Here is a 10,374-nt window from a genome sequence, read left to right as displayed (position 1 = left end):
GTATAACTTTGAGTCTAGTACTAGTAGTAATTTTTTCCTGTAAAAAGGAGCAATTGATCATCTGAACCAAAGTAGCAGGCTTTACAGCTTCTCTTTCTATAGAAATATGTACATTAATTGGCAGGTGAGGTGGTCCTATGTTACTCTGAAAATTATTCCTTTCTAACACTAGAAAACTTGTATACCACCAAGCAGCATAATAATTAAAAGAGTATTAAATTTGCAGAAATTTTTTATTCTTTTCTCCTTGTTGCCAATTGTGCTCCCTTATTATAGGCACACTGACTTCAAAGTGGACCAAGTGTGACAAAGCTAAAACTTTAGATCCCAAAGCAATACTGTATTTTAGTTTGGTTATATTGTTTTTTCTTTTCTTTGTGGTGTAAAACACAACTGCTAGTGTTTTTGTTTTACATTTCTTCAAGCTACTAATGTTTTTCATTCATCACTTTCTTGTTGGATATTTGATTTTCAGGTTAAGGCATGTCTGATTCTCTGGAGACACAAATAAAATAATGATTAACATTTCCTGTTTTTTTAATTAAAAACAAGAAATGATATAGAACCATTTCCACAGTTTGCATTCCATTACAATATAAGTATACATGCCAACACATAATGTTTAAGTAAACATATGTTAACTTTTACAAGGAAAAGAAAATTTGAAAAGTAGCTCTTTGTTATGGAACCTACAGTGAATAAAACTAGTAGGGCTATAGTTTATAACTTTGTCATTAAGAAGAATTATCTTAAAGTTATATGTATGTATCAAGTGTGAAGAATCAATTATATGGACCTTGCAGCTATAAGTTCTTAGGGTTAAATTTGTTAAAATTAGTTGAATATTGTTTCAGATAGAAAAGTTAGTACGTAGAGGTTGTACATAGTTGATTATATTTTTTACTTTATGATCATAGTATAGAGTGATCATACAGTCATTTTAACCATTTTTTGTTTTGCATTCTATCAATTGTAAAATTAATATTTCTCTAAATTTATTTTTCTTTTGCGGAGTTTTAGATCTACCAAAATTTTTAACATAGACGCTATTTTAAGTAAAATCTGACCAATAATTATTCTATTTAGGTATCAATGATTTGTTTTTAGAAGGGAAAAAAAAAAAACATTAGTCATTTGAAATCAATCATTGTCCGCATAAAATGTCTCCAAGTATACTGTCTCAACCATACAAAATTAATTATGTGCATATGAATTCATGTGAATTGTCATAGCAAAATAAGGCAAAGAAAGTAGGCCTAAATTGAGATATTATGACTAAGAGGGCCTTAGCAGAAGAGGTTTTTCTCCTTTTCTTGAATATAATTAGTGTAAGGGCGGAAAGATTGTGGCTACAATCATGGTGTGCAGAAAACACTTGACCCCATATGTTCAAGACTTGTGTGGACTGTGAGTACAATATAATTATTAGTAAACTAGTACTAGTAACGTTGGAGAATTCATATCAACCCTCTCCAACTTTCTCATGTATTCTATTCCAATCGCAAATTTGGAAAAATGGTACGTTTTGAAGGTTATTTTAATGTGTTTTGGAGAATTTTGATAAGTGTCTTTTTATATTATACAATATGAAATTTGTAGGGCTTGCGAGAAATTAATAGGATGAAAAAAGAAACAGTCGTAACATTTGAGTCTTGGAATGGTCGATGTAAGGTAGTTTGGGACGAAAAATATATAAATATTAAATTGCTCTTCAAAATTGTTTAACTTTAGGTAAATTGTTTCGTCGATCAACTAGCTCTATTAAAGATGATAATGTGTGACGTTAAATGACACTACGGTTGATTCACTTTGATGTCATATCATAAGAAACTCTAAACGCAAGTTTCATATTTATAAAAAAGACAAGTTTTTTAGCTTATTGGACTTCCGTCATCGAAACCCTAAACTAAATTGGAACAAGTCTACGTATGCAAGTTTAAGTTTTAAACCAGTATTAGTGTAAAGTTTTATGTGACATGGCATCGACTTAGATAAGTCACAGTATTGTTATTTAATGTGACACATCAACTCCTCTCATAAAATTATTTGTTGCAGAAAATATTTTGATAGACGTTTAACAATTTGAAGAAGCAAATTTATATTTTATAAATTTTGAATCTCAAATAACTAACTACCGATGATTTCATGATCCAAAATGGTGATTTACCATTCATTGGATAGAAGAGGTCTATACTTCAAGTCCAAGGGCTTTATATTTATGCACCTAACCTTTGTACTCAATTCAATTCAAGTTTAAATTACATAGTTATGGGTCAGAGTCATACTATCAAGTGTTGCAAGGGCATCAATTAAAGAAACGAAAAAAAAAAAATTGTATTAAGAAGAATAATTTCCAAACGTTTAAATCTTTTGTGGAAGAACTTTATCATCTATTGCAATTTTATCCGGTTTGAAAGACTAGTATCTACAATTACGCATATGATAATTGATTCACACAAAAAAATATTTTTTTTAATTGTAAACGTTAGTAATTAGTTATCAAATTAAATTTACTTTGAACATCTCCAACTATTTATGTCTTAACTCAAATAAAATTAGGCTCATGTATATTGAGCTTACACCACTTATATAAAATAAAACTAAACTTATTACAATTCAAACTAAGTACAAATAATTTTTTTTTTATAGTCTTGACTTAAAAAAAATCTTATTTTCCTCCTAGTTAGATAATTTTAGGTCTCATTACTAGCTCGCCTCTAAAATTTAAATGTTCTTATGTAAATTTTCATTTATTGAAGAGTTATATGAAATATAAGAATATTGTTTTTGTTAATAAAAATTTTAAATGGTGTAAAAAATACATTAAAACGTCAAAAATATTCAAATGGAATAACTTAATTTGTCAATAAAAAAATGCTGTCAATGCATAATTTTTATAACTCTTCTACAATAATTTACGAACTATCACATCACATCTAAACATATTTCTTGTATTTTCTAATAAACCAATTATACAAATAAGTGTTTTCGGTGTAATAATCTAAATACTATTAATCTTTTTTTGTTAAAAATAGTATACTTCATTTGTTTAATTAGTATTTAAAGTTTATTATTTGAAAATTCTGTAGGTAGAAGTTGTTATTACTATAATCATATTCATTATATAAAATTACAAATGAATGAATGTGGTCAAAATTGTTTAAGTTTAAAATATATAGTTTTATTTAGCGACCAATGTTTTGGTAATGATGGAAATTTCTATATTTCATAATCATAATCAGTCACATGGAGAATTCTCTTTTACAAAACCAAGCACTATTAAATTAATTTGTCCATAAATTCTATCTCGACCGACAAAATGTAAAATCATTAGGTCAAACATTATGATCGACGTCTAAACTTTTATTTTTTTTTGTGAGTTTCGTATGGCTAATATCATTTTGTCTATTAAAAAAATCTTGCATGTGTTCATAAAGAATACATTATATCTTCCAAAGAAGATCGATGCAAAGCATTGATGGGTTTCACTTGATTGCCTCCTCTACAGCAAAGCAAGCGTGCACTTGCCAAGCAAGACTATGTTCAATATTGATTTGATGGCTTTGTAACCGATTAATTATATATAGTTATTGCCTTACGTGGTAAGATAAGATAACACATGAATGATATGATTGCCTTTGTTACCACTACACAGGTATTTCATGTATTTGAACTAAACTGGTTCTATTCATCAACTTTTAACAACGATTTGCATGTAATTAATCATATAAGAAATATTTAATCATCACAAACCACTTGTCGTTTTTTCCTTTTTCCCGTAATTTGAGTGGGTAATTCTTCTTCTGTGTAAGTACTTTAATATCATTATATCAAAGTTACCGATACTCTTCTTTGTCTGTTTGAATATTTTCTTTCTGCATCGACGACGTCCATCCATTTAAGAAGAGGAACTTGTTATTATGAGAGGAATCAAACTATCAGATGGCTTTATATTCCTAGGGTAAATATCACATTTTTTTATGGGGTTATATTCCTTAGATGACAGGTGAAAAACTTTGAAAATAGTTAGATCAAACAGTTTCAGTATATTCTATTGTGCTCCATTCACACTAACTTTGAGAGGAATGCCGATGGAGAGAATTGAGGTTTTGTTCAATGGAATCCAATAAAACTACTTTGATTAATGGTTCTCAAAAGTTTTTCATGTGACACACTAATTGCAAGTTTCACCTTAGACACCACTGACTTCTAGAACCTGAGGTTTTGTTCGTACAGGTAAATTTGGCCGAAAGTAGTTTACATAGCGAGTGTTTGGTTTCGCATTCAAGTTTCAACACACGGCCACCCACCCAGTGGCGGAGCCACATTGAACTCAGGGTGGTCAAGTGCACACCCTCAGATTTTCCAATTAGGCTTAGTTTTATAGCTTTTTCTATTCTGCATCTCCTCAAAATCTATCTCTACACCTACCTTGCACCTTATTAAAAGAGTAATGATATTTGTACAACCCTTTTTAAACAACTTTTGGGATCTTATTATTCTCTTCTCTCATTGGTCAAAAAAAATAGAGAGAGAAAAATAAAGAGAGAGAATAAGAATATAATGTGAGTATGAGAGAGAAAGTTGTCCAAAAGTTGTAGCAAAATGGTTGTACAAATATAATTTCTCTTATTAAAATTGAAATTCCTAACCGCTATGCTATGCTATGGAGTATGCTATATATGATTGATCTAAATTTTATTATATGTTAGATTAGATAATAATTCAAGTTTAGATATAAATTTTTGTTTCAAAAAAAAAAAACTCATAAATTTTATCGACAATTTAGCTCATTTAACACACGCACACAAATATATTAGAACCCACACATATACATATATTAAAATTGAATTATATAAATGATTATAATAGAAGTTCAATAGTTTACATTGTCCAATAAAGATAACATCAAAACTTGGTATCTCATTTATATACAAATTTAAAATAAAATTGTCATATTAACTCTGGCATTTTCCCAATAAAAAGGAGCCATCAGTATTACACTCTAAGCTACAGTTTGTAGCTTCTTATTTTTCACATCAGAAAGGCTGTGGACATGCATTTGTTGGCATCGAACCAAAGACCCTCTAAATCAGATTATAATATCGCAGTCGCAGAGCTATGATAAAAATTTGATACTTAATTTCTATCATTCGTTATTTCAATTTTCAAACAAAAAATCACATAGAGATTAACCATGTCTATCATAACATTCATGGCGGAAACAAATTAGCAAGTTTTGGTAGCAGTGCAAAACTGAAATTTGGGCCCTCTAGATCGCCAACTCTTTTTACCTTTGTACAGAGCAGGAAGAAGGCTCTCTGTCTAAACATAATAATCATCTTACAACCAGCATAAGTCAAGAAAGCATAATAGTATGAAGCTTATATGAGACTATAGTACTAGTGATAATATGATCAGATGAAATAAGCATAAAAGAGAATGACCTGGTGTATAGCACACAATAATCACGATTGGGTGACAAATTTTTCAATGGCGAAAAGAAACTTTGAACGGTTGCCATTAAATACTGAGAGGAGTATGAACAGAAGCAATGGTGGCTTGTGAAATCACATTCAATAGATAATGTGAATTTTGCACTAGCCTGATCAATGTATCTCACCGCTTTGTCTGCTGCCTCTGCTACCGTTCAAAGAAGCAGAACTCTGTCTTGAGAGTTGCGCACCAGACAGTGAGACAGACCCACCTTGTGAAAAAATTAAACCAACAGAGGTACCAGAACCATTTCCAGATGAATGCATTCTGGCTGAAAAGGAATTGGACCCTGACTTCAGTTCAGGCCGAAATTCTGAAGATGTTGAAGGAACCAGGTTAGATAGTAAAGACCCAACTGGGTACGGAGCAACTGGAACATCAATAAGAGAAGATGCTGATGGATTGTATCTCATTGACCCCACGGGATGATCAAACTTGCACGTCGAGCCAAACTTGCAATGCCCATTTTGTATATAAAATGAACAAGGCTGTACACCCTGTTTTCTAGAAAATAAATAAATTACGAAAAATTCCCAAAAGAATGCACAAAAATTAAGATTCAGACATTTATTTTAATCGGCTAGTTAACTGTAATACGCATCATAAATGAAAGGGAAAACATGCATATGTTAATACAAAACTTAATCTAAAGCTACTTAATGTGGATAACTACATTATAGTCTACATAATAATGCAGATAACTTTATTATATGTACAAATGTTGAAGTTACAGTTGCATAGCTTGTTCCATCAAAAGTCCCCCGTAAGAGGGGCAAAATCGATCACCGCAACCAAAATTTACTTGCGAAGTAATGAATCCACATCACTTTTTTTGTAGCCATGTTTCATATCCCCTCAACCATGCTATGACACCAACCAAGCAAAGCACAGCTTAAGAAAGAATGGAAACTACGATACAACAACTTTAACATTATGTACATCACTACATTGAAATTTTGAGTTGTAAACTGAAAAGGCTTAACTATCAATTCTGAATTAGGTTTTGCTAACCTTGGGTTTCCTGAGATAAAGAAGCATTCAAAAATTATACCCACATAAAATACTCACAAGCTAGTAACTTTTATTTTTAATACACGGACCTTTTTGTTTTACAGACACTTAGAATGCAATACGTAATATCATGTTCATTTAAAAGGAAATAGATTGAATAGCAGGTTTTACATTAAGACTGTTACATATATATCATTCCAATCATGTGCATTCATCCAATAACTTGAGCTTAGGAGAGTTGGTCCTTGACATGGTATCATGGCTTCAAATTCAATGACCAGGTAACTTTAAGTTTGATCCATGTATCCCCCATTTTTCAGAATAAACAGACAAATACTATGTCTCAGACCCAAGCTTTTGTTTGAGGGAGCAGGATAGATACAGAAAGCCAATCATGTTCCATCAAGGAATCAAGCAAGGTTGTCAAAATTGAGATCCTTCCTAGGATCAATTGGGAAGAGAAAAAATTTAATTGTGTGATCATATCATGATCCATAAAAAATATACAAATAATGATAAACTTAAAAAACCGCTAAGATTTAACTAACTCTAGTTAAAGATATATATGACATTCAAAACTTAGCTTGAAGTTATAATTCATGAAAGACATGGAATCTTTTCTACAATACCAAAAAAAAACAGCAAAACAAACATAAAAACAAAGCAAAGGAAACATCGTAGGTTCTCTCCCAAGTTCCCAACAGTGAGAAACAGGTGGTCATTATGGGCCTCGACCAAAGATCCGGTGTTGAGTTCATCCATCTTAAAACAAAGTCAGAAGATGAAACACCCACAAATGGGAACTCCAATGCAGAGTTTTAGCACCACTTGGTTGCAGCACCACCAACATGATGGAGCTGCAACTCAGATTGGAGGGGAGCATAATAACAACTCAGAATATCAAATGAAAGCGGAATAGATATGGGGAAACAGCCATAAGGACGGGGTTCTTCAATTTATGAGATTAGGCAAGTAACTTTTTCTAAAATAGAAAAGTTTTCTGTCATTTCAGTGGCCATCTATTAGGCACAAGCCTGCAGCAATCTCACCAAACCAGGTTAGTGTGTATACTTGGCTTACCAAATAAACACATTAATAGTTGGGAACAAATCTGCCACACATAATATGTATACGCACGAGTAATACTACGAGGAATATCGCAATCTCAAAATTCATGTTATCAAGGGCCAACTCTGCAGTTTTGCAAAAAAAAAAATTTGAATGTTAAGGACTACAGCTGTCCACTTTGACCCAATGCAACTAAAGCCAACGCAGGTAACAAGTTAGAAACCAGGCAGGTACATTGGTCTTAAGCAAATAAAAGAATAGCTTGTTTAGACTAACAACAGATTTGGTTCCTTTTTTTTTAAAGGAGATTTGGTTCCTAAAACATGAGAAGTACTGATGGCATGTCCTGACTCCTGAATAGAATACATGTTATTATTTACACATTTATGTGGATGACATCAAAAATCATAAGTTCAAACAGCATAAATTTAAAACAAATGAAAGAAAGCTAAACAATCAACTCAACATATAACCAAATTGAGATACCACTCATACCGGGCGTAGAGGAAGACCAAAGGGACTAAGAAGTGGTCGTGCAGCAACCTGGTCCCGTGGATGATGATATCGACAGGCTAATCCAAATTTACAGTCCCCAGTTCTCATATAGTATTGGCAGACCGGTTCACCGGGTCTTTCAGGAAATACTTTTTCCTGAAGAGTGCTTCCTCCAGGGCCAGGAGAAGAGGGCAGAGGAGTATAAGGTCTAGCAAAAGCTGATGTTGATGACGACAACTGAGTTACTCCGTAAAGAGAAGTAGCCCCAACAGCAGGTTGCGCGCCAGGAGATAACACAGGGCTTACAGGAGCCTGCACTAATTTAAAATCATCACAATATTGTAACTACTAAATCAAAAGAACAAAATAAGAGTTTTCGCCATATTTCAGATGACATATATACACAAATATGTGTCTCTTACCGAATAAGGACTCCATCCAGGAAATGGAACAACCCCTGGGGAAAGAAGCACGGGACCATAAGCCCCTTGTACATATGAACCGGGTAACACAGGAGGTCTAGCCACTCGCACACTTGCAGAAGCTCCTCCAAACTGTTCTGGCAGAGGAGGAACCGTTGGAGACTGCACCTGTTGATAAAATTGAGGTGCAGATGCTGGCAATGAAGTGCCAGCAGGTTGAGGATGGTGGAATTTACAAGTTACGCCAAATTTGCACTGCCCCGTTTTCAAATAATAGGAGCACTCACTCTCGCCCTGTGTTAAACAAAATGCATGGTTTAAGTTTAACCATAAGCAAAATTATCTGTATATTACAGACGGAAGAAGAAAAGAAAAAGAAGAGTCGGACCGGTCGTAATGGGTATCCATAAATATTTAGTGGAGCTTGGCTTAAATATCCCCCTCCGTTTTTGGGATGGTGGAATTTACAGGACGCGCCAAATTTACAGGTTCCAGTTTTTAAATAATACTGTTCATCAAAAGAAACCCACAATTAGTATAACCCTTTTATTAAATAGTAAATATAAGAACATCTGAATCATATAGTAACAATAACGTTTCTAAAACAAAATTATACCTGACATGGAGGTTCGCCAAGCCTCTCCGGGTAGTCCCCTGTAGCTCTTACTGCAGCAGCAACCTGAACAATATTTGAATCAGTTCATTTATGTATGTCCCATAGCAAATGTATATCACTTACAAAGTTACAATGTAACATTGCATTCTTCTAACCTTTTTTCCCTTACTAATATAGGTTTATGCACGACCAACACTGATAAAAATTTGACTCATTTCATTATATATTCCCTTAGCAAATGTTTATCACAGACGTGTCAACACCGATAAAAATTTGAAAAAAATGAATTAAATGAAGTGTCAATGCTACATAGCACAATCATTAACCTTTAATTGAATTTAACAATTTAGGAATAAAACTAAACAATCTGGGCAAAAATAGCAAGAAAATAGCATCTACTACAAAAACTAGAAACTATAAAATACTTCCATGAAATTCTAGCAAAATGCAGATAACTGAAAAAGCATTACCGCAGCACGATCACGCGGGTGATTAAAACGACACCTTCCACCATATCCACAAAACCCAGTTCTCATATAATAAGCACAATTCGGCACACCATGTCTCTCTGGGTAAGATTCAACACCACCACCACTACCAAGTGATAAATGCCACATCGACTCTGCAACATAAACACCACCAAAATCAAAACCCTAATTACAAAATTACAAAATCCCTAAAATAACATAACATTAACTTAAACTTCCAGAATAAGAAAACACTAACCTCCAAGATCAGCAGCAGGTGAACGCCATTCATGTTGATTAAGCGGGTTGGATCCATTTCTAGTGGGGCTCCGACCGTACAAGTCCATTTTTGTTTTGTTTGGGGTTTTTATGTTCCTGTACAGTGTTTACAAGAAAGGAAAATGGAACAGAGTTTGCGTATTAGAGAGTGATCTAGAATGTTCTGGAAGATCGGCGAGCTTAGCTCGTCTTTCTTCCTAACTTCCTCGTCGAGAGAGACAGAAAGAAAATGGGTTTTTGTTTTCACACGTTCCTTGTGTTCTCGTTCGTGTGTTGTTGTTGTTAGTGTTTCACTCTTTTTCTCTCTCTCTCTCTCTGGAAACTGTACGGTCACTGATTCTTTCGTCTTTATTTTATTTTCTTTTTATTTGCCCGCCAAATAGCGGAAATGTTGTATTTTCGCGGAATTATTATTTCATTCATCTTAGTTCATAACGGAAATTAAAAATGTTGTACGATATTTTATGATTACTTCGAATTTTAATGTGATATTGATAGCTGTACCAACTATTTCGTTAAT

General features: G+C 33.2%; 1 protein-coding gene across 3 annotated transcripts; it reads right to left on the bottom strand.

The window, feature by feature from the left end:
• Positions 1-5,185: 5,185 nt before the first annotated feature.
• On the bottom strand, positions 5,186-10,194 carry LOC25484766 (zinc finger CCCH domain-containing protein 32). 3 transcript variants are annotated; one of them, XM_024783936.2, is made up of 7 exons: positions 9,835-10,194; positions 9,579-9,730; positions 9,109-9,171; positions 8,881-9,000; positions 8,493-8,786; positions 8,071-8,382; positions 5,186-5,993 (listed from the first exon to the last, which is right to left on the bottom strand). In XM_024783936.2, the coding sequence occupies exons 1-7, from the start codon at positions 9,920-9,922 to the stop codon at positions 5,610-5,612; spliced, it is 1,413 nt and encodes a 470-aa protein (XP_024639704.1). In that variant the 5' UTR covers positions 9,923-10,194; the 3' UTR covers positions 5,186-5,609. The 3 variants fall into 3 exon arrangements, with proteins under 3 accessions (XP_024639704.1, XP_013469207.1, XP_013469205.1); XM_013613753.3 differs by lacking the exon at positions 5,186-5,993 and adding an exon at positions 6,179-6,948 and having other exon boundaries at positions 9,835-10,186; XM_013613751.3 differs by lacking the exon at positions 5,186-5,993 and adding an exon at positions 6,179-6,944 and having other exon boundaries at positions 9,835-10,186.
• Positions 10,195-10,374: the final 180 nt, after the last annotated feature.

Source organism: Medicago truncatula, chromosome 1 (assembly GCF_003473485.1).
Source record: "Medicago truncatula cultivar Jemalong A17 chromosome 1, MtrunA17r5.0-ANR, whole genome shotgun sequence".
Lineage (NCBI taxonomy): Eukaryota > Viridiplantae > Streptophyta > Magnoliopsida > Fabales > Fabaceae > Medicago > Medicago truncatula.
Note: the sequence above shows the minus strand (reverse complement) of the source record. Positions and strands in the feature narration are given on the sequence as shown.